Source organism: Trachinotus anak, unplaced genomic scaffold, assembly GCF_046630095.1.
Source record: "Trachinotus anak isolate AG129_WGS33_773 ecotype Australia unplaced genomic scaffold, CSIRO_AGI_Tana_v1 ptg000021l, whole genome shotgun sequence".
NCBI classification, from domain to species: Eukaryota; Metazoa; Chordata; class Actinopteri; order Carangiformes; family Carangidae; genus Trachinotus; species Trachinotus anak.
This window is the reverse complement of record NW_027273872.1, coordinates 22,216,817-22,242,698: the sequence shown is the minus strand read 5'-3', so window position 1 is coordinate 22,242,698 and position 25,882 is coordinate 22,216,817. Positions and strand designations below refer to the sequence as shown.

The 25,882-nt window shown below is 40.8% G+C and overlaps 1 protein-coding gene across 4 annotated transcripts in view; it reads right to left on the bottom strand.

The window, feature by feature from the left end:
• Nucleotides 1-25,882, bottom strand: part of LOC139605576 (pro-neuregulin-2, membrane-bound isoform-like) — a 69,763-nt gene that overhangs the window by 18,135 nt on the left and 25,746 nt on the right. For all 4 annotated transcript variants that reach the window (XM_071457174.1, XM_071457173.1, XM_071457171.1 and 1 more), the window contains 3 exons: nt 10,958-11,120; nt 8,988-9,106; nt 7,911-8,034 (listed from right to left, as the gene is read on the bottom strand). In XM_071457174.1, coding sequence (XP_071313275.1) covers nt 7,911-8,034; nt 8,988-9,106; nt 10,958-11,120 — 406 coding nt within the window. The remainder of the gene's footprint in view (nt 1-7,910; nt 8,035-8,987; nt 9,107-10,957; nt 11,121-25,882) is intronic.

The following is a 25,882-nucleotide window of genomic DNA, read 5'->3' as shown; positions in this document are numbered from 1 at the left end:
AACAAGACACAGAGGGGGCAAAGGGGGGGGGTGGGGGCAGGGGTTAAAGATACAGATGGAAGAGAGAGGATAAAACAGGAGGAAAGAGAGAAGTACACAAAGACAGATCGAAAAGAGGGGGAGAGAGAGGAAGGGAAGGAGGGAGACACAAGAGAGCAGAGAGATGAGGGATTAGAAACAGCACAATCCACCAACTACAGAGAGAGAGAGAGATGACCTGCATACCGTGACGTCATCACTATGACATCACTGCTACAGTTAAGACATCATCACAGTCATGAGGGTCAAGTGATGGTGGTGCAGGAAGTAGGAGGGGTCAAACGTACAGTTGTTACCCTCTAACCTGTCTCACACACAAACAGAGATACACACACACACCCACACACACACATATACACACCCACACACGCGCGCGTGCACACACACACACAGACACACACACACACACACACACACTCAATTGTGTTATAATAGATCATCAACTCTCATTCACTGCATCCATTTCTTAACCCCTGACCAAAAACACGATGAAATAAAAGAAGAAAAGTCAAGGAAAACTTTAAGGTACATCTGATTTACAATGGACATCCATTATTTTGATGTTCATTATAAAACATCTGTAGAAACTGTAAAATAGCAGACAAGGTCAGTTTATGCTGGCATGAATTCTCTTTGTACTGAAATTATTATTATTATCAAGATTAAATATTAAAACTGTATGTAAAACTTTCTCAGAACCCAGCAAAGTGTTTTTCGTCTATGATGTTGTCACAATGCACATGTGGCACACAAAGAAGAAGCAAAGTGAAAGGAGCAAACACTTCTCTGGTGTATTTGCTGGGTTATGATAGACTTATACAATATATTCAGATCTCCTTACTACGTGTATGTTGTCATGATGCATTTATTTCAAAATAAGAGTCTGACACAATCAACAAATCAGTCTTCTTTAAGCTTGTTTTAGAGTCTTTTTATCCTTTAATGGTAGAAAAAAATAACAAACAAAAACAAAAAAAACCATGCCTACACCTGCATTAACTGGTGGGAGCAGCACAGCAAGCTGTAAACACAACACATATTATCACTTTATGAAACTAATTTGGCTGATGTCCTAGCTTATGTTAGCTTCTTTGCACATTCAGCAGAAAACGAGCAACATTAGTTTTTATTTAGAGTCATGTGTTCGGGAACCTGACAAATGTCAAATATTCACTCTTCTTTTAGCTCTGATTTTGGTCTTGACCTACTCGGAGAAAAATATCTGTCTCTTTTGCTACATCCTCCACTTTCTCCACCTGCACATTGCAAACCTTGTCTGTCCACTGTTTGGTTTTGGGTAAGTTGTGTAAAGTTGGGTTTATCAGGATTTTTTCCACTGAAAACTGCTGCCTGCTGCTTTTGGAAATCAGGCTGACGGGAGCTGTGAGAATGAACCAAAACAATAACGTTTCAGGCCATGAATCAATGAGCTTAAAGAAACAGTGAAGTTCTTCACAGCGCAGGAAACTGCAGAGTCAGGTGACGAATCCCTGTGGGTTTGTCGACTTTCACATTACACATTTGATCCACTGCTAATGTAAAAAAAAAAAAAAAATTGATTAGAGATAATTAAATGCAGAAATACTTGAAATGAATAATGTGCTAATGAATTATCTTACAAAAATACAAAATGTGGATGGGATAAGGAATATATAAACAAACACTGGATCACTGGCCTCGTGGATATATTCACTGCTATGCTTACGACTTTATCAAAATTATGCAGTGTGGAGTCACAGCTGTGGTTAGTGCTCCAACCAACACAGAAGTCGTCAGAATGTCTTTGAGCGTGTCTTGTAGAGGTCGTTGTATTTCACGGTCAAAGTTGAATGAAGCTGCAGTTTGGGGTGAAAAGATCCAGGAGGATCACAGCAGTATGGCCTGTTTAGTCATGCACATGCAGCAGTTTAAGAGAGTGCTGCAGCATTCAACATCTTGGCTCTGTGTAATGCGTGTGTTTGTGACCCATCACAAACAATTAAAAAAAGCCTTAAATGCACCATATAAACTAAGTCTTAAAGAATTAGTTCCTGCCAAAAAACCTTCTGATGAATGCAAAAATGGAAAACTCTTAACATGTTAACTGTTTTTCACAAATAAAGACAGATAAATGTAAAAGAGCATGCACACACAAACGCACACACAAACGCACACACAGACACACAGACAGCTCTCCACAGTGTGTGAGCATGAAAATGGTTGGAAAAGGTTTTGGTATTTCTTGGGCATAAATAACAGCAGCAGTTTACATGCAGCTGCAGAGTGTGGTGTTTTGTTTCTGGATGGGTGGCGAGCTGTCAGCGATACCACGGGCTGAATATGATTCATATTCTGGCATCAGCCATCAAACTCACAACACTGAAACTAACAAGTAAGACTCCTCAAGGCATCACAGCAACTTGAAAACTGATACACATACATCGTCCAAAATATTGGTATTTTTGGTACTGATACTGCCATTCTGATGCTTCTTATCGGCTCGTTAAAAGAAACACTACACGACCTCATTTCAAATGATGTCCTTGAGAGAATAAAAAAATCTTTTTGAGAGAGCACTTCAAATCCTGAAATGTCTTGAATTGTGTGTTATAATGGGTGTCGTGGCTTTTACCCAGCCAGGTATAATTGATTCATTCTTTTAGCTGCTATAATTGATCGTAGATCACCTTTACTGCAGTCAAATGAAAAATAGGCATGTAATAGAAAATCTGATCCCACTGCAGAGCACATTAGACTGCAGATGAATCACAACAATTGATGAAGCACAGTGCTATGATATTATGGGTGTGGCCCCATTACAGTCATTATAGGATAACAGAAGCTCTCTGGCGATTTCACTCAACCCTCATAATAACCACACTCTATTTATTACAGTGATTTAGTATCTGGTCAACAAATTTGTCCAGTTTAAAATGCAAGGACCTTCATCTTACCCTCATCCATACACTGCCCATGTAACTGACTGGGTATCCTTTTCTTCTCTTTCTCACCACTGAAGAGACAACTTGCATTTTGAATCAATTACAGCAAAAACCCTCGGAAGAGCCCACTCAGCAATTTCCCATAGAGTTATAAATAGAGCAGAGAGAGAGAGAGAGAGAGGTGGGAGACACTTGGAGCAGAAGCAGCCCTATGCCGACATAGCTTTTACTGTATATCATTTCTTCTCTCTTTTGCCTCTTCCCTCTCTCTCTCTCTCTCCCTCTCTCTGCTTCTCTCCACCCTTTCTTTATCTGCTCGTGCTCGCTTTCCCTTTTTTCCCAACTGTACTGTTCTCACAGGCCTGAGAACGAGCAGAGTGGGAAAAAAAGCCAGCACACCTTTTGTTCCAACCCTCTGAATGAAAGTGAAGCCTGTGATTCATTTTGTTATATTCATTATACAAAGATTTATCAAATTTAAAAGAAAAAAATACAGAGACGGCATTACGCTCAGGCATCAATACGAACCCGAACTCATGGCATTTTGTAGATTAGATTAGATTAAATGAACTTTATTGATCCATGAAGGCAAAGTTGACATTTTCATCCTATAGCTGGGAATACAGGGGCTAATGTTTTCTGCTAACAGTCAGACGGGAGTTTACCAGCAAAGTCCAGATTAATCAGAGGAGCTATCCGCAACTCCACACAGACAACTACAACACAGGTTGAGAGCAACAGTGAGTAAGCAAGACACACGAAGCTTTAACCTGCCAACAGCTCGCCAGGGGGAATGTTTGTCTGTACTGATCTCCACTTTAACCTCCACACTGTGTTTTAGCCAGGGTGCCTGCTGTCCTCCACTTTAACCTACAGACTCCATTTTGCAGTACAGCATTACTTTCCCCTTCAGGGAAGAGGAGATTATACGTTTCCATGGGCGGCACAAAAGAGCTTGCAAATACCACCTCAAATTTCAGGGACATTAACAATTATTTCTGCCTGCCAGTGCCATGCAGTGCACTGATTTGCAGCTGTTGTGCAGATTTGCGAGTGTCTGTGTCTGTGTATATGTGTGTGTGTGTGTGTGTGTTTCAGTGTGAGAGTGGAGGTCTACATATCTCTGAAGTGAACAAGCAGCGCAGACAGTCTACAGACAGCAGTCTTATTTACATCCTGTTATCCACCGGCCCCAACAGACAGGCCAACAAAGGATGACAAAGCTGAGAAGCTACAGTAACTCTCTAGAAACTGCTCTGCTGCTACCTTGCTAGCTTGCCATAGCCTCTTTAAATATGCAGTGTGTTCACATGAAGAACAATCATGCACAAAAGGTTGTACAATCCTGCACATTTTGTACCCCTAAATTTCTATATAGGCAGCTCGTGATGTCTGTATGCACCCTCTCGAACAAAGTTTTCTGCTTGTCAGCACCATGAAAAAAAAATCCTGATTTATCCTTCAGCAATGACCGGAAGGTATATCAAATGAGAGATAGAGAGAAAGGCAGAGAGAGAGAGAGAGAGAGAGTGCAGGGGGAGGTAAGGGAATAGAAATACTGAGAGAGAGAGAGAGAGAGAGAGAAATGGAAATGAAGAAACAAAGAGTGCAGATCTGGAACAGACACCGAAGGATCTAAGGATGGATTTCTTGGAGATACATCCAATTGTACAGGAAGCATAACAACAAAGCTCTTGATCATGCTTGACTATACACACCATCTGCTATCCACACTGTCAGGGGAAGTGTTTGTTACACATCTACAAAATGACCCAGTATGTATGGCAAGTTGGAACTGAAAGATTACAACCCCTGGTTTAGAAAAAAAACCCTGTACATTTCACCAAGTGGAAAGCAAAGAGTTTTTCACAGCTCAGGTTAAATTAAAGCTTTGGTGACAGATACAGTTTGTATTTTAAAACACTGCACCGAGCTCAGAGTCATACTGTACCATTGAATATGCACCAAAGAAGGGCAATGATATATGCTATACTAATGTAAGAGGCTGCAGGCTGTAGCCGGCGTTTTACCGTGACATCATTGTGCCAAAATGCTGACAAAAATGTTGAGTTATTTTTACAAAATAAACTATTAATTATGATGTTATGGTGCACCTTTTAACTTGTGACATTTTCAGGTAAATGACTACCTGTTATTTTCTGTTTTTCCATGTAATAAGTTGATGTGACACAACAGTGATTCATCTAATATCCAGTTCATTCAATTTTTTGCACTTGCTGTTCTAAACACCTACCAGTCTGGTAGCTCTTTCCTGAGGAAAAATCCTCCCACTCACAGGAAGTGATGCACTTTATGTTTACAGTTTGAAATAAACACTAGAAGAAGAACTGGATAGTTAGTGTGAGCAGTGAGCACCTTTAACCAGTCATAGTCTGCGTCAATGCAAAATATAGTTGCGGCATCACTACTGTTATAGTCTCAGATCCAGCTTGCCATGAATGGACTGTTTACTTTGTCAAGCAGCTTGTCCCGTCTCCTCCCTGCTGGGACGACATAAAACGTGGTGACACAGACAGTCTCAGAGAAAAGGAGAAGATGAGGGGGAAAAAAGGAAGGAGATATTTGAAAGACTAATGTTTGTCAGGCCTGAGCAGCGTACGTCTTACTGACATTTTCCTACACCGAAGCCAAGCACCTGCTAAACATGTTCAGAGTGAAAGAAAATGACACATCGGCTGCTCTGCGTCTGTGTGAGGTGTTCATGTGTTTGTGTGAGCTCCTGACAACCAAAACTTCACAGCTGAAAAACAAACATAAAGAAAATGGACATTGGTCTGCTCTGATGTTGATTTGGTAGCTTCTTCCATTAAAATGTTGCTGTGCAGCAAACAAATGTCACGTCTCGGAAGTCGGAGGTTGCTACAGGATGTGAACAGTGAACAGTGAACGCACCACAGCGCAACATAAACTGTTAGCTCCACAATCACAGAGAAACCTGCAGCAAAAAGTTTTATACCAGGGTCAGTGAGTGAGCTTACTCACAGTAAAATGTGAAAATGACAAAGAAGAACAAATTCGCTGTACTGTATTCATGTGCTCAGCAGCACCAGAGGGAGACGACAGACAGACAAAACATTATATATGCAATTATCATACCTGCTATGCATACATGTTATATGTTTATCTGACAGTAGAAAATGGTCTGGAGTGAAAAGAAACGTAATATGATCGACATGTTTCAGCATTGTTGTTCCTAACATCTGGTGTGTGGTTCTGTGACAGCTCACCAAAGCCCAGCTGGTGATGCAGATTTTAAAGTGTGGGCTAGAGACTGAATTGTTGCTGGTTCAATTCCCTGAACCGGTTGTGGTGGGGGAGCTGATTTTGTTCACCTCTTAAACATCAATAGAAAACACTAAATCCAGGCACTGCCATGAGTACCTTAAAGGCTACGTTATCCTCTAATTTTGTCGTATCTTACACAGGAAGTCCAAAATGCCTGAAATCAAAAGGAATAAATGATATGACTTCCTGTAGAAGTCGTTTTTAGTAAACACTGTCAGAAGGTTGAGGCTTCAGCTTTATGTCATCCCACCTCTGACAAGCAGTTTTGATACTCATTTAGTTTCCCCCATGTTGCCTCCACACTGTCGTTTACACAACTGGCAGAGAAGTAAATTAAATAAACCTATGGCCAATAACCCAGGAGGAAAATAGCTGCACTTCTTCTGACTTTTCACTGTTAATAATCAAATAATCAGCTGTTTCATTTGAATGAATGTAAATAATTCACTTGGTACCAATTCATATAATTTATGTAACAGTTATAATTTATTACTGGACTATTGACTGAGTGTTACAGTTCATGTACAGTTAATACTGGCAGATGTTTTTAGATTAGCAGTTCTTTGATTATGGTTGCTAACTGACAAGCTTCACCACTCAGTGGCTAATGATAGATGGTGCAGAATAAAGCTGAATAAGTGAATAATAAAATAAAATCAAGACAGTCAAAATCACTTTCACATTTTTATCAGTTGAAATCTGTGTTGTGTCCTCTGCTCACTTTGCGTCACTGAGCACCCTCAGCCTGCAAAATGTTTTGTGGTCACATGCCAACAGAGTGACCGCCAGCAGAGACAGCAGCTACTACGTCAGTGGGACGTCCTGTCCAACTTTTCATGCCAGTGTTGTTCCTCTGAAACATTTAGCACAGGGTAAGCGAAAGCAGGATTGACTGCTATGTTAACTGCTTGCTAACGTATCTAGCACGTCCCCGCTATTCTGTTTGATAGATGAAGGAGGTTCTAGACTTTTGGACCCCACTGTTTATTATTTACCATAACATCTATAAACCTTCCCACATACATCCTGCATAGTGACTGAAAAAAAATTAAACAAACAGTAAAACCTATCATTGTCTCTGGGGATGGGAATGCTAATAGTTTCCATTGGCTTCTACTAGCATTTTGGTGAAAGTGGTACGACCAATTTCACTAAAAAGGGCATCTCATCTTAAATAGTTACAGCTTAAATAAATACATTTAAACAAATACAGAAATTATGTTTATTTTGATTATTTTAAAAAAATAGATAAAATCAGATTTTACTGATTACATTTTTTAGTGCAAACACAATGAAATGTAAATATTTGTTTTTTGAAAGTTTCTGTTGTTGTTCTGAGGTGTCATGACAGGCAAACCTCACTCATTATAAACTACAGTGATCCTCTTGGAGCAGGACTCAACATATTTTGAAGGGATGGAGACATAAGGTCCAACATAATGACCACTTTCCCATTCACTCGAATGGGAAAGTGGGTTGGCACAACCAGGGTACAGAAGACAAGGTAGTGCAGCGACACAGAGACCAAAGAGAGGCAGAGGGAGGGAGACAGAGAGAGAGAGGGAGAGAGGGGGGAGGAGAGACAGGGGGAGTGACTACACAGTGATGACCGAGGGGACGGGGCCGACTGAGCAACCAACTTACTTGCAGGACAGCTGGTTAATACCATGTATGAAGTAACAGTCTCCTCCGTTGACGCAGTAGGCCTTCTCCGAGTCGTTACAGCGCCTCGCGTGACTCACACCCGGAGATGGGGTGGTGGTTGTCACTACAAGGAGGACGGACGGATGGACAGACAGACAGAAACCAGACAAAAAAGGCTGTCACCTCTTTGTTGAAATAACAAGGTGTTCAAATTTAATGGCAGCTATAGTATTGGATATCCTGCCACACCATGCCACAGACTTTTCAAACTTCTTCAGTGAATTTCAAAGATGCTGGTGTGACATCTACTTTCTGGACAGATATCAGTCACTTTCCTGCGCCTGCTGCAGCTCTCAGCTCACGTTCACTGGTTTGGTGAGTGGAAAAGGCCAGGTCCAGTTGGATACACCTGCTACCCCACACACAACACACTTCTGTCTTCTTCCTTTCAAACTTATTTACAAGTAATATAATCAGTCTTCTTGTCTGGGTTTTCCATATCTTGTAAAATAGTCTGTGAGGTGACATAAGCCACGTAACGCACAATGCAATTTGACCACAGCTGACATATTAAGCATGTAATTGTATGAGCCGATTCTTGCATATTTGATATTAAACAGCTTTTGTAATAAACACATCTCGTTCTATTCAATCCTTTTCATTCTGAAAAAGGCTCCATAGGTGTGCTGTCAAATCTCTGTGGAGAGGTGCAATTGCTGAACATAACAGAATAATAGCTCTCGTGTCTTCATTAAAATACAGGATGATCAAATTGTACCAGTCCGTACAAAAGTAGACACACAGTGGGTCTTAGGATGTGGACTGAGAACCAAGGTATCAAGTTTCAGCTTTTATGAAAGACTGATGAAAGAAAATCATAAAAAAAAGCATAAAACAGAGGCACTTGTATGAGCGTATCATAATAAAAGTGATCTGAATGATTATCATCACTTTTTGTGGCTATCAATATTATTATTTATGAAAATAGATAGATAGATAGATAGATAGAGAGAGAGAGAGATAGATAGATAGATAGATAGATAGATAGATAGAGAGATAGATGTGATGATTTCTCACAGATCTGCACGCTGATTATACTCGTGGCGTTTTCTTGTCCTAGTGAGTTTTCAGCCACACAGGTGTAGTTGCCAGAGTCTTCCACACGGACACGACTGATCTGCACCTTTGAGTTTTTTCTTCAGTGAAAGAGAGAGAGACAGACACAGAGACAGGGGAGAGGAAGAGTGAGAGGGTGATACAGAGCAGATAAAAAGACACTGTCAGTTACTGTTTAAAAAAACAAAAAAAACCAGCAGAGTCATCTCTGACTGGACAAGAAATTGAATTTTTATTTCCAGCCTTGATAAGCAAGAAACAATTGATTGTTATGTCCAAATGTTTATTGTGATTGGCTAGCAAAGCTAATATACAAGCATAGCAGGATTATAGAGACTGATTTACTGTTTCTCCTTAAAAACTGAGCAACTGAGAAAATACAAACCACAGACACTAAAAGGACGAAGGACTTGAAAGTGGACAAGAATAACTCCTAAGATCTGTGTGACGGGACAGAGACGTTCAATCAGAAAATTAAGCTTAACAGGTTGAGCTTTGTTAATTTTGTAGCAGTACAGTTAAAGAGCGTGATACATAGTTTTAAACATTTTCAGCGTGTCAGTACATTAAATGGATGACTGCAAATTTCGGACAAGGGTGAGCTTTTATGATACGATGTACTCTGTATCTGTGCAGTGTAACCCACACAACAAATATAGTTCAACACCTGTTGATTTTGCCTTTGACTATATCTTCTGAACAATGTTACTGATGCTTTGTCCCGGCAGTAAACCTACATGTAACTGGCTTTGCTGAAAACAGCTGCCTGTTGCCCAAACGACGCTGTGAGAGCGGCGGGACTGAACCAAAACAGTACAGTATTGTGGGCTGTAAAACCAAAACAATGAGCTAAAAGGCACTAACATTACCTGTAGAGCTTTACCACTGCAAGCAACCTCATTTACCACAGGAATGATGTATTTTTATAGGCCAGCCCGGAAGTTAGTATCGCCCTGGTTCTCTCGACAGTAAACTAATGGGAATTTTTACACTGGCTGTTGTATTACTGACAAACAAAAGTTTATGATACTTACATGTTTTTTTCAGAATGATAATCTTCACAAATGAACACCCCTTTTTTTATTTTTGAAGCCCAGATAGAATCGCCACAAGTAAAAAGCTAATGTTAGGCTATAAACAGCTACGACACCACTTCAGCGCCTCCACTGCTAAACCTCCTTTAGATTTACTTTAGATACAGCTCTGACCTCCTCTGCAAAAGCCTTTCCTCTTACAAAGTTAGTCACAGTTTGTAAGCGCGTGAGTATAAACACAATGAGGCTGTCAAAGCTGATTGGTGAGTAGATCAGTTTTCATGTTCAATGTGATGACGTTGAACGTCCCGACAACCTCTGTAGTCTCATTTAGCCACTTCTTTGCAACTGGCCTTTTTAAGAGATGTAAAAGCTTGGAGATCATGAGTGGGGTATTTACTGTTATATTTTATGTCGTAGAATAAAACGTGAGTTGTGTTAACCCCAGACCTTGTTTCAGTCATCTAAACAAAAAAACATGAAAAAAAAACAGTGACTTTGGACGAGGGAACCAAGAGTCCTAAGATGCTAACTAATTTCTGGGTTTTAGGACTCATTCCTGCAGCACTGTATTACAGGAAGTCATTCATTGTTAATATAATACATTGATAACGTAGCTTTCACTTGTAGGTTTACTCATTATAGATCTATGGAAGTTGGGAAAACATGAAGTAAAAGTCCTGTTTTCTAACAGTGGCCACAGTTTGGTTACAGAGGGAAGTTTCCCACCGTCACCAAAACAGAGGAACCACTGAACAGCTGAACACAATACCAGGAACCACTGCAGCATTTGTTTGAAGAAGCTCCTCTGTCTGGATTTGTAACATTTTGAGACTTACGGTCCATGTAAGTGTGGAGGCTGAATATTAAGGGTAATATCCAGTCTGACAGACTCACTTGTTGGTCTTTATCTTGAGGTCTCTGCCTTTCTGAAGCTCGTGTCCATCTTTGTACCAGCGGAAGGAAGGGCTGGGATTCCCTGACGCCTCGCACTTCAAGTACAGCTTGTCCCCTTCCATCAGAGACTGGCCTCGCATCAGCCGAAGCTTAGGAGCAGAGGCTGGACAGAGAGAGAGAGAGAGAGATAGAGAGAGACACAGAACGACAGAGGGGCAGTGAGAGAAAGAGAGAGTGAGAGGGGAAGGGAGTGGAGAGAGGAAATAAAAGCTTGCATTATTGAAATGAACTTTAAACATTCAATTAATCTACCTATTTAATTGTATTTGTGTATATATATATGTTGTGTGTTGTGTTGTGTGTGTGTGTTGTGTTTTGTGTGCGGCTGATGAAAACCTGTGAGGGTTCAGATGTCAGAGGTCAAAACCTGAGGCACCAGGTCAGAGTTCACATGAGAGATGGCTAAAGAACGAAGGAAAATCAATAATATTTGACACAAAACACACACACACACACACACACACACACACACACACAGAAAAAGCACTTGAGTAAGGTCTGAATCCTGAAAAGCAAAGACAAACTGAAAGCTTATAGAGAAAAAAATCTTGCCTCAAAAAGTCTCTGCAGTAGATTTTCACTAAGGAGCAATGTGTGTGTGTGTGTGTGTGTGTGTGTGTGTGTGTGTGTGTTTACGTATGTGTGTGTGTGCGCATGTGCTTCATCAGTCTCAGGAGAGTTTCACTCTCTCTCTTCTCTCCTTAAAAACTACAACAGACTGCATCACTGACACCAGCGTAGGCAACACACAGAAGCTAAAGCAAAGAGACAACTCAGCACCATTTACACACACACACACACACACACACACATGCACACACACAGCCAGTCAAACACACATTTTACACACATGTTGATGTGCAAAATGTGGGCCTAACACACCCACATAAACCTGCATACACACACACACACACACACACACACGCACACACACGCACAGTGTTGTAGTGATGGGATATGGTTGATCAGCTACATGGCTGCTGTCTTAAGGGCCCACTGCTCCTCACAGCACTGCTGCATCTCCTCATACATGTGCAGCAGATACACCAGAAGTTGAGCTTGATGCATTTATATAAGACACTGCAGGTCTGTGTGTCTGTGGATGTCACACTGAAAACTGTGCGCTGCCAGTCCCGTGAAAACCTCATAACTCCAATCTCAGCTCTGTATTAGATTTAGCTGGAGGACTTGGCCATCCACTTCTTCCTCTCATACTGCACATAACATACAAGACATCTATGATTAAATAGCAACAGGTGACTGTGATCAGTGCTCTGTGATTGTCAGGTTTTTTTTTTAAGTTGCACAGAGTGACAGGAAACAATTGGATCCAGAGACATGGTGCAAACGCTCCTGTCCAGACATGAACTGAGAACATGGCGGTTATACATCTGAGTCTGCTGGTCCTTCAACAAGGTCTGGTGTTGTGGTCATTGGTTGTTGTTTTCCTGGTTGGAAATACAACCAACCAATCAGTCTTTGACAGGTGGGATTGCAAAGGAGGGGAGGGGGGTGTCTACTTCCTGAGCCAGAGCCAGAAAAATGGCCACAGAAAATTAGTCACAAAGATAACGAATGAATGAGATACAGGTCATAGTATGTCAAAGTAACTGCTGTTAGTGTAAACTGATGTACATTTTTGGCTGCTTGACCCACCACCACAGTCTGAGTGTTGATTGAAAATGATTTTCTTAGGTCACTGCTGATTAATTAAAGAATAACGTCTTCAGAGGGAACCAGTGGGCTTGGAGCGAAGTCCCTCAGACGGAGTGGGATAGTCAGCAAATTAGTGGAAGTCAGTGATGTTAAAAAAATACAAACTCTCAGTGGAACGAAAAAGTAGAACCCCCTCATGAAGTACCCTCCAAACAGCTTGCAGTTATGTAAGTAGGATTTAGGTATGATTTTAGACTCGCAACAGAACAAGCAGCACATCCTTAAATCCATTTCTCACATTTTCTGAGATTTAGTCTTGTCACAGACTCGACACACACTGTTGATGTATAATTCCACGTCACACCAAAGTAAATCATCCCAACATCACCAGATGTGCTCTCTCTCTCTCTCTCTCTCTCTCTCTCGCTCTCTCTCTCTCTCCATGGCTCCTGGCTTATAATGAATTATAGTGAAGAATAGCACTAGAGTGTCACTGCCATCATATATTTTTTGGAATAATTTGCCTGCTATTTTGGTATTTTCTTGAAGGAGCCTCCAGATGCCACAGACTCAGTTAGGACTGAATCTTTACTCGCCTCCACCAGACTTGATCTCGGCCTGTGCTCGTGTCAACGGATGAAACCGAACAAAGAGAAGCATGAGAGCGCTTCTTCTTCCAGGCCTGCAGCAGACAAGACCTGAATTCATGATGTTACACTTTGGAGGCAATCGTAACTCACATGCTGGTGCACTTACACCCAAAGTTATATTCATGACTTTAAAGCTGCATTTTTACATTAACAATGTGAACAAGGTTTGACTACTTATGCAACTTTCTGAAAACAGCTATCAAACGTTCGCAGCCCCTTCACACCATGATCGGCCAGTTGTGTGGAGGTGAAAACTCTTTTCTCTCATTTCTTGCTAAACTATTTCCGCCACGATTATCATGTTAACAACCGAATGCAACACTATGAATTCCAGGAGGGACTGTATGGAAGATGCGTGCCCTGCCTTCAAGTGAGGCCGTTCAGAACAACTATAAACACCTCTGCCTTTCCATGTAATCGGACAACATGTCGTGCAAACTAGCAGCCCTGAACTCCTGTTTTACATTCCTGTAATCTGCCACACCAGGTGGAGCATACAGGAGACACATAAAAATGTACATACTTTATGCTTCTTTAAATCATATATGATATCTCACATCTATAGTTAACCAAACGTGGCATGAATCCAGCATTAAACCTATGAAGCTGAGCCTTTTCTAGGCCTTACTTCAAAAGGACAGTGCAGGCTGGAAGTCATTACAGGAAACATTCAGAGTGTAACTCTCATTTAAAACAAGGATGAGTTACCAGGACCCTTTTTTATTTTGGCAAAAATGCATAAGAGCTCACCAGTTTACTCTCTTTAATCCCGTCATGACAAATTGCTTTCTATAAGACAATGAGCAGCCTGCTTGTTGTTTTCATCCTGCATTTTGCTTTGGATATTTTTGCAGGAGACAATGAGCAAATCATGGGAACTGTAATCTAATAACAATGTACCATATGTGGGAAAGAGATGAGATTTCATTGTGGGAGGGGCGACTTTAGGCCAATTCCAGCAGTACGGATTTGACATTTAGACTTACAATGACAAAATACCTCTGAGAATAATAATCTTTGTTTGTACTGCGCTTTTCAAAAGCAAGTTACAAAGTGCTTCACAGTCAGTAAATACATTAGAAATAATCAACACTAAATTAACTAGAAATGCCACCAAACAACAGAAAGAAAATATAGAAAGGGGACATAAATAACACAGTAGGATCAAGTATGAACATAAAACTCTTGCACAGATACTGATTTTGCCTCCTGTCAGAAAAACACTTCAGCATCACTGGTAAAACACCTATCATCTCAAACCCTGAATGAGTCAGGCTGTTCAACTACAGACTTACTCTACACAAACACTACACTACAGTTGTTAACATATTTGCATCATTTCACTGTGGCAAGGCAGCACAAGAAAAGGAAAAAAAACATAACAGACAGTATGATAGCTGTGACTTCTCCAAAACCAGGGAGTTCATTTAAAATATGTGTGGGAGAAAGAGAGTGAGGTGTTAAAATGAAATTTAGGTCTCCGCAGATTGGAAAATTTTTCGAAAGCTTGGCACAACACACGCACGAGTAGGAGGTTAAGACACACAGGAGGAGAAGGAGAGGACAGCCAGTTTGTCCATGCATCCAGAGTTAAATAACAGTCAATCCTTCTGTCAATCTATTAATCAATCCCTCCAAACTACCTCAACTGATCAATTCAATCACATTTGCAGCAGCACTGAGCCGCTCGTCTTCCACAGTGTTGTTCACTTTACGTGGCCAGAGCTGTGGATGATGTCAACCTTGACGCTTTAGTGCGACATTTTGGGGAAATAATCTTATTTGCTTGCTCACTGGGAGTCAATCGATACATCTCTCATGTCTGTGCAGTGAGTTCACAGCTTCTATTAGCCTAGCTTAGCATAAGGGCTGGAAGCAAAAGGAAACAGTTTGGTTCTGTCAAAAAACTCACCTATCAACACTAAATCTCACTAAACATGACCTCTTTTAAGTGCTACAACAGAAGAGGAATGAGCATATTTCTATAAACTATTCCTTTAAAGGAATAAAATCCTTCCTCAGGTCGTCTTCACCTGCATCAGTGTGTGATTATCACCACATTTTGTGATAGTGTTGAAATGTTCTGTTATATTCTGCAGCATTATAGATTCAGCTAATTTCCTTTAGACAATTTCCAAACAAACTCTCTGTACTAAGAAGTTGCATTTTACATGGATGTGAAGGGAGTGATCGTAATAACACAATATGAGCCGGGAGCCACATTTTTTTTCTATTTAATTGAAAGCAAGACAAAATTGTTGGGCTTCTTTCCTCATGATACACAGTAGCTCTTCCTGTATGACTGTTCTGGTGAGTCTGGAGAGAAGGACTAAAACCTGACTTTTTTCACAATGAACTCTATTGTACTTGATGGAAATATGTTGACATGTAATAATGTTATCTACATTTTTCCAAGAAGCAAATTCAGTCCTCCTAGAAATTATGTTTATGTGCTGCTAATTTGCAATAAAATATGTTTTGAGCAAAAACCAAATTACATTTTTTCATAAAGATAATGATGAAATGTTAAATGTATCTTCAAAATCATAACATGTTCCTATCAAACACATCTGCAAATACTGAACATATCTGACTTCTTCTCAGTATTTGTTCTTCCAACACAGATATATCCACTGGTAGCAACTAAAGTACAATTCATGTTTTCAGGGTTACATTTGGAAAACTTCTTTAAATTGATTTATTATTGAAAAATTCATTGCTGACTTGAAGCACAAGCCAGGACATGTTTACTTTTTTCCATATTTAACCCAAACCACCATGTTTTTTTTAGTTAATCTAACCACACATGAGACTTGGGACATGAACCCCAGTTCCTGGTGTCAAATTCAGATTCTCTGTACGCCAGCTACCCACCCCGAATACCAACAACATGCCTTCTGGGCCAGAACATGACGCTTCCTTAACTGGAAAAAAAATGCTGCCACTGAACATAATCCAGGCAGCAATTACATTTCCTAATGAAATGTAAGTGGCCAAGCAAATTGGTAGTATATAAACAGTTTCTAAGAGCCAGGGTTGGAACGGGAGAGCCATAGATTTTTCAGTTGAGAAAACATCAGAAAATGATTCAGTTTGTTTTTCTGTATTTTAGTATTTTCAGTGCAGATCCAACACGGTGATGTAACTGAAACCTGACGGTTACTGTTTATGTTTGAGGTAGCTAAACTGTTTCCTGCTTCTATTGTAATATATCATGTACCTGCACGCTGGACTCAGAGCTCCTTTAATTTGGCTTACAGTAGGTCTTATTGTAAACCTTAGACATACATACTCTCTTTTAAAACAATTGGATGTACTTATCCCATTTGTTTCCAATGCAAACTGACTTTGTAAAAACCAACTTCCCAAATCAGACAAATAATTCTACAAGTATTGGAGGAGACCTTGTAACAAAAACCTATGTGAGGCATTATTTTTCAGAGCTGCTCCACTTACAGTAACAACCTGGTGAGTCTAAGGTGAGACTGTCAGTGGGTAAGTGTGGGTACGAGTGGTGAAAATCAGCCTGAAGCAGCTGTGAGTGGTGAACCTGGTTACCGATGAGATCATCCCTCTCTGGGACGCTCTCTTCAGGCAACATGGAGGTTTTTGTCAGCCTGGGAAAGTCAGCTGAGAACCAGGAAGAAATTACCCTTCATGGATGTCACATCCACGTTTCATGGTAGTGACAGTGTCGGATTGATTGAATCACAACAAATTCCCAATCTGATTTTAACTCGTTTTAAGCACCTGACATAAATCTTCATTTTAAACATCCTCATGAGTTTGTCCCTTTATAATGATTGATACATTCAAAGTGTTTGTGTCTATTGTATGGTTACAGTATTTTAATCAGACATCAAAATGCCTGCTGTTCATCATCAAAGACCGTCTGCTCTAATGCCAAGTGCATTCATTTTAAATTAAATTCAAACATGATTGATCGATACAGACCTTTACTGATCTTATTTTACTGTAGATGTGATGATTAATTCATAAAAAAACAGGTAGATTCTCATGGTTGAATCTATAATTGCACATACTCATAGGTTGAAAAGGCTATAAAACATATAAACAACCTTTCTGCTCACTCGACTGTCGCTGCTTGATGTTCCTAAACCAAATCACAAATGCCGAGGAGGAGGAATTTACTGTGAAGGGTTCTCCATTAAGTCTTAAAACCACTCTCTCTCTGCCAGAAACACATTAGCACCTATGGGGTACATTAGGATGTTGGACAGATAATGTTTTAAATAAGTAATTCAATTGATAGTTCCGTACTGTCTTATTGCCTAGACCTTAATTTTCACTGCTACAAGCTTTACATTCAGCTCTACCATCTGATGTCGACCTTAGAATAGTTATAACACCCAGACGGAAACTCTGTTTATTTTTGTGTCTATGAGTTTTTACCTGTAAAACTATTAGTAAACAGACTGGAGAACATCCAAGTCAGACAATAAATCCTGTGGGCCCCGTCAAAACCTCCTCTAAGATCTGACAAAAGCGCCTATTTTTGGCAGCACTGCTCGCTAACAAGTACAGAAAAAATATTGTGATAAAACGGAAATAAATTCAAATTGACTTAATTTGGAAATGTTGTGTTTGAGGTTGATATTTAGTTTGATAAGGAATTATTCTTTTGACTGCAAAAAAGCCTGCACAACAATCTTCAGTTATGCATAAAAAGAGACAGCAAGAGAGAGAGAGAGAGAGCCTCTGAAATACATGTGCACGAACACAATTAGAGTAGATTCACACATCCCACACAGCACAAGCACCAAGCAAGCTATAACAAGTCTAATTCTGCAGCTGCAATTCACACACAGACACAGAGATTTTCCACAGCACTGTGGATGTGTTTGAGAACATGTGTGACGCGCAGATGTGCACGCGTGCATTTTATTGTCTGCACTGACGGATGGATGTGTGTGTGTGTGTGCAGTGTAAGTTGCTGATCCAAGCCTTCTGTATCACTGAGTGATGGGAGAATTCCTCAGTGAGAGCACAGAGGGGTGGGGAAAGTGGGTGGGGAGGTGGGGTGGGGGGGAAAAGGGGGTGGTGGTGGTGGTAAGGGAGCCACAAATGGACAGCACTGTCTGGCCAATAGCCTGTGACCAGCCTGCTCCACTAGCCAATCACATGTGACCAGCACTCCCATCAGCTGTCCATCAAGAGGTCCTTCTTTCAAGGTCAGCTGATGCTCCCTCCCTCCTCTCCTCCCTCTCTCTCTCTCTCTCTCTCTCTCTCTCTCTTTGTCCAGCAAAGCAGGCATCAACAAAATTGATCTAATTTCTTGCTAAGCATGATCCAATAACTGAGAGTGATATGGAAGCCAAACCAATTATGTGTGTTCACAGGCAGGTATAGCACCCTGGGAAGGCATGGCCGGCAACATGCCTGCACACATGGCCTGAATGTGTGTGTGTGAGCGAGTCAGCTGACAGACTAGTGAGACAGTGAGCAGAGACGCACAGTATAAAAGGTATAAACACATGTGCTAAGGAAACTGCAAACATACTGTGTGTATTACATTGGTTGTATGTGTTGTGTGTGTATATGTGTGTGTGAGACAGAGAGCGTGCCTGCGTGTGTGTTCATGTATAAAAGGGAGAAGCTCCTTCTATCTCATTCTCCGATCAGTGTGATTTCTGCAGCGCACAGCTGTCACCATGGAAACCAGGGAGGGAGCAGGAGATAGAGAGAGAGAGAGGATGTAAGGCAGAAAGAAAGGGAGAAAATAAGATTGAGAAAGAGTAAGAGAGAGTGAAAGAGAGAGAGAGGAAACAGGAGGAGAGAGGGAGAGAGAGAGAGAGGGAGAAGGTGAAAGGGAAAAAGGGAGAGAGAGGGAGATGAGCATTGGTTGTTGAATGATAGCAGCCACAACAGGCCTTCATGCAGCATCACCCAGCTAACCTCTGCACAGCAGCAATACCAAGCCCAGGGCAACCCTCCATGTGTGTGTGTGTGTGTGTGTGTGTGTTGCAATCAGAGAAAATTTAGCAGTGTGTGTGTGTGTGTGTGTGTGTGTGTGTGTTGCAATCAGAGAAAATTTAGCAGTGTGTGTGTGTGAATGTGAGTGTATGTGTGTGGTTATGAGAGTGATTCTCAATAAATCACTCCCTTCCTCCCCTTTCTGTTTTTTGTTGTCATACACATGCGCGCACACACACACACACACACACACACACACACACAGACTTGACCTTGTCTGTCACCACTGGTGTTGTGCATTGTTCTACTGGCTGCAGCGAGATCTATTTAAGTATAAATACATCCCTCAGATTCAACAGAAATCAGGTTTCTTTCAAATTCACACACACACGCACGCACACACGCACACACAACTGAGCACATACACACAGAGAGGCTGTCTTCCGCTGTAGATGTACAGTCAAGCCTTTTGTAAGATATAGAGGGAAGGGAGTGGGTGTGAGAAAGTCAGGGAGAGGGAGAGAAAGATTCAGGGAGGTTTGACTGAGCGAAGTGAAGAAATGGAGGAAGGACAGAAACAGAGAGAAACTGACCACGAATGGAGAGACAGGAATGTGTGTAAGCGATAGTTGGCTGGGAAAGAGTGAGAAGCAGGATGATAGATAGATAGATAGATAGATAGATAGATAGATAGATAGATAGATAGATAGATAGATAGATAGATAGATAGATAGATAGGATGTGCAGAGTCGGTAATGAATAGTTAATGAAGGGCTTGCGGGCAGAACGGTGGGGAAAAGCTATTCTCTCTGTCTCTCTTCTCTCCTCCTCTTCTTTTTCTTTCTCAGGGCTGGGAGTCGAGTGCAAGTCATTCTCCTCCCCACCTGTCCTCCATTTATCTTTTTTCCTTCCTTCTCTCTTCCTGCCCCCCACCCCTCCTCTCCTCTCTCACCTCTCCCCTCTTCTCATCCATCCATCTTCTCTCCTCTTTCTCTCTCTCTCTCTCTCTCACCTCTGCCTCCTGTCCTGTTTTCATCCATCCTGCTCTCTCGCCTCTCCTGCCTCCATTTCTTATCCTCCACCCCTCACCCTACCATTTCTCACCTCTCATTTCTCCCATCAACCTCACCCCCTCAACACGCACACACACCATTAACTGCAGGCTTGTAAAGCAGACTAACAGACACAATTCTCCTGATAAGGGGATTGAGGCATTGATCACATCCGTCCTCCACGAGGAGCTAAAGATTCTATAGAAGAAAGAAAGATACCCCAATGCTCCTTTGAGAGGTCACACAGAGACGCTGTTGGAAGAAGATGCCCTAGTACAGCTTTGAAAGACAAATGGTGAGATTTAATTCTTGTGGTGCACCCCAAGGTTCAGTCCTTGGTCCCATTTTTTTTCTTTCCATTAGCTTCCTCATTTGTAAATGCAGTATCAGTTTCCACTGTTACCAGGGCTTTCCACAAGGATTGGAGTATCCAGCGAGTGGGAAAAAGTAGCAGGCAAGGGTGGCCTGGAGAAAAATCTTGGCTATAGAAGCCCACATTTGGTGGCTAATACCACAGTTTCACTATATAGATAGATAGATTCTTTATTATTATTGTATATAAATACACAAACAAAACAAACAAATCATGTTTGGAACCAATCCTCATAGCAGCATACATAAAAGTAAGTAAAGAATAAAATCATGATAAGAAAAAAATATGTAAACACACATATATATTCTTAGTTATTGCATATTTTAAAGAGTTTGTGTTTTTAAACATAGTGAATTATTGTAAAAAAAAAAAAAAAAAAAGCATGATCAAGCATATTACTGCAGCACGTTCCATTACATCATATTTTATTGTTAAACCATGATTTGAGGTATCTGACATCAGTTTGTATAATTGGTCAGTGACAAATACAAAACATTTTAGGACATTTTAAACTGTAAAATCACAGTGAGGGTGAGGCAGCCCACATTCCCTCATATGACATAATAATGCATCTTGGAGATGGCTGCTGTAAAAGCTAAATGTAAATAAAGATAATTCATTAATTCGTTCATTCATTAATCCCATAAATGTCTGTGTGGCACATATGGAAATGCAGTGCTTTCAGTGGACTTTTTAATGCTTACAGTGCAATCGTCATCCTCTCAGCTAAGCGCACACACACATTCATACAGAGCAGGGGTCAGCAAGTAGGTTTGGCCTTGAGCCAAATTTTTTCTAATCCATTAGATGGTGGAATCATTGGAACCAAACACAATCAAAGGCTAATTTAAGAAATTGATTGATAGAAAGTGCAACTAGAATTTGCTTTGTTACTGTTCACATGTGTGGCAGTGCTCCCCATCATAATCTTGACTGATTTACTGAACTGGTGTAATTTTTTCATACCACACATCATATGAAAGCTATTTCAGAGAACTGACTGTGGTCAGAACTTTTCAGAAAGAAACTCTCTATAGCTCAAAATTGTAATAATTGGGTAATTGTTGCCAGATCAGGTGTTGTAGCCAACTGACAGTGTAGGCCGCAGTCTGATTCTTGAATGTTTGTGTCTGTCATTCACTCTCAATAGGGATAAAAGTATAACAAGCATTCTTCAAGTGGATGTAGATTCTCTATTTGAACATTATAGCTATATGTGGGACTGTCAATCCAATCTTCTAAAATTTAAAAAAAGAAATTCTGATTATCAGAATTATCTGGTGGGCAGGATATTATTGCTGGACAGCCACTTTTGGCCTGCAGGTCGCCAATTGCCAACAATGGATATACAGTATGTGGAGGTGGGACTGATATAAACAGGTAGGTACTTTTCTCTATCATCATGCTTGCATTGTTTTGAAGCAGAGGCTAACAGTCATAAAATGTATACGCATATCAAATAAACTTGTTAGTTTTGCCCTGCAGCTGATGCTCATTGAAAGCTCTGTTACGCAGATGACACACAGCTCTACATTTCTGCTTTTTTTGATGATCAGAGCCCTGTTGAAAGCCTTTGTTTATGATATATATGACATAAAGTGTTAAATAATTTAATAAGGACAAAACAAAGATTATTTATTGTGTAACGGGCCAAAAAGAATGAAGAAAAAAGTGGCCCGCTAGCACTTAAAGAACATAACCAAGGTCACAGCATTGTCTCTTGGGACAACTGTGAAAGTCTTTTCCAAATGCATTTACACTCAAAATGCAGCAGCCAGGATCCTTACCAAAACCAATGCCAACTGAGTCTACAGACTGTAAAAACGACTCTCTGCCAGCAGCTTATTGACGGGTCCACAGAAACCAATAGTCATCATTGTTTCCTTTAACCATGAGTGTTCCACAACCTTAATGTGTGTTTATTATTGCAACCATAATGATGAAGGTCAAGAAAGTATTTGAGGTTAGAGGAAGTATTTTAAGCCAAACTGTGATGTCCACAATGGTGGACTTGCTAACCAACTTACAAAACATCCGACCAATACCACCATTCAACCATTATCTCCATGCTGTTAGTGTAGCTTATTGCAAGTCACACACTCTATGGATGAGTCTATGAAGGTGTACTCCACAATTTTACATGTCAACATCAAGTTATGAGTAAAACTCAGCCTGTGAAAAGTTTCTGGAAAAGCCTTGACCAGTCTGAGAAAGTAACAGTGACAGCTTGGCAGCTACAAGTGTGGGGAGTTGTATTATGGGATTATAGATCTTACATTATTGAACTGTGATACTACATCATTGGTGTACTTTTACAGTGGCTGGAGCATATTACACATTTCCTTTTTAGCAATCTACACAGACACACTGATTATTCCAGAGGCAGAAGTGAAATGGAATAAAGGAATAAAAATAGATATATAATAATTGATGGGATTGTTTCATAATTCCACTTCCCTTCTTATTCTAGACTTCTGCTGTCCAGTGGCATCACTTTACAAAACACATCTACAAGAGACAGACACAAAGAAAATCAACCTGCACAAGTGAACAAGAACAAGATGTCAAGACAACAAAGTCAACTCCAGGCTAAAATGGAAATAATCAAGAGCATCAGGACACTGACCCCTGAGGAGAGAAAGAAACATCTCTGAGAAGAAATGTTTAGAGAGTTGGGAGAAATGGCGAGGGAGCACAGAATAAGAGCAGGTCTGTAAGAAATTCAGAGGTGCAGGAGAGAAAAAAGAGAAAAAGAGGAAAGAGATAAAGAAACTGAAAGATTGAAAATGAGAGGAGGAGGCCAAACAGAGAGAGGAGGAGAAGAGGAGGGCAACTGAAAAAAGACAGGCTTCGATGGAAAAAGGTGATGATGGTGGAGGAGGAGCCCGTCACCAGACCCAGATTCACCCTGACTGATTGGAAAAAGAGGAGACACGAGGAGGGTGGCTTTTCTATGTGTGAGGAGTTGAAGTCAAAGCCAGCTTAAAGTGTCTGGCCTCTGAAAAACTGATTAACAATTGGACTGGAGAGCAGACAACACGAGGGAGACTCCACCCACCGCCCCTCCACTGGTAAAACAAGCCTCAAGTCTGAAAGTCTCTCATTTCTACCCATTTGTTTCAGACTGCATTTTTCTACTTATTTAATGCTATATGCTCATAACCTCTTTTTTCCTATGACAACACCAAAATCCTCTCAGGACTTGCAGTGGCTGCTGGAGAGGCTGGAGTTTGGACTCAGCTTTGCTAAGAGCCAGGTTCAGATGCAGAGGAAGAGGGAGGCTTGCAGGCTCAAAGAGCACCATGTTCAACGTTTCAGCTTTAATTTGAGCAGGTTTACATCAATATAGGAAGAACCAAATTCTAAGGGTTCAAAAGTAATTGGACACCTGAAGTCAAACAAAATCATATTTAATATTTTGTGGAAAATCCATTGAAGTCAATGACAACTCCTCAATATAAGTGGAAACTCTGAGTCAAATCTGAGCCATGTGTGAGCTCTTGTGCAGGAACTATCACTGAAACAACACACAGCTGCCCAAGAAACATTTAGTAGCCAACTGTCCAGTTACTTGTACTTGTTATTAAACAGTTAATATGTAGTTAACTACACAAAAGTGTTGGTCATGTCATGTATTTTAGATTGACACTGTGTGTTGATTAAACAGCATCAACAATGACTGAAAACATCTAGAAAAAGAGGCAAACTCTACATGACTAGAGCTGGATGTTCAAAGATAAGAGAAAAGTGAACAAATTCTGAAGTGCCCTGTCACTACTGAGCTCAGTGCACATTTCCTTCGCTCTGACTCTGAAATATGTGTTGCTTCTCGCATGTGGAACTGGAAGCAGACTTCTCTGTCAGGGAAGTAAAATTCAAACATTTCAAGTTGCGCAGGTCATGCAGTGGTTGACAGGAGTTAAAACTGACCTCCGGCATGTCATGGAGCAGGGTCAGTTATTTTGCAAGTCACAGCTGAGCCTCCAGTCTCAGATATAAAGTCAAGTCTAAGTCTTAAAATTTTGTGTTTTGAGTCCAATACATCATTACATCATCGTACAGCCTTCACTGAATCTGAGGCCATGTAAGTTTTTGTGGTTGTATTGAGGGCAGTGTCGGCCGGTCGGCTTCACAGCTCAGGACTAAAGTTTAGTTCATACACTGGACCCTGGAGCAGCCTCCATGTAGAAATGAGAGTGTACACTATTCTTACAATTTTTATTGGAAGGTAGAAATATACATTAGCTACGGACACACTGTAGCTTGAGTTACCAGTCAAAATAGACACAAGCTAGGACGATCAAATCTGAATTCGCTTATTTGGTTCTTAACTAACAATTCTCTTCCTTTCAGAAGGTGAAGCCTACCACATACCTGTGTTTTTGCTGTTGGATCCAAGGGCATGTTTTCTTAATCTTTGACTTATTCCTTTGCAGGTATGTGGCACATTAGATTCAGATCTAATGGCACTAGCTTCTGTATTTTTGGGGCATTTTGTGCCCTTATAATAGAGTTGCCAATATAGAGATGAGGGACAATCAGGGTGCTGTGGGTTGGGTAATAACATGCAACAAAGGTCCCCAGCGAAACCTTTCCCCAGCGAGACTTTACAGTTCATGCTTAGAGCTGTTAACCCCTAGGCGATGAGGGCAGTTTGTGTCTGTGTCCTCTGAATGTGTGAGTTGTTTTGTTTCACTACATGGACATACTAAATAGTCAGGAGAAGCCATTGTTTACAGTTGGAGGCTCATCTCAAGGTAAATGCTTTACGTATAGTAGGTGTATTTGAGTTTGACATATTTGAAGTTTGCGTTCTTGTTCACTGGGGAAAAAAAATTAAAGTCTCACTAGCCTCTTGGCCTTTTGTTTGACTGGCACTACTGTGCATTGAGGTCCCACTGGCTTTTCCATATCCACTCAAATGAAGGCAGAGCACTGACAAAGGTTTATTGAGGATTAAATCTGCACTTGGCAACTTTGCATGTTGGCAGCACCAAATAACAGTGACAGGACCCAGTTTTTAATGTTTGAAGCTGATTTCCTAGAATTTCCTGTAATATAACCTCAGAGTACTGATCACTGCATGATCCTTTAGCAGCCGGTCAGCCTGTGATGCTTTACACCAAAGAATCAAGCGCAACACAAGATTTATTGCGACTGAGCCCAGCTTTCATTGGACAGAGTGCTCATTTACTGCTGC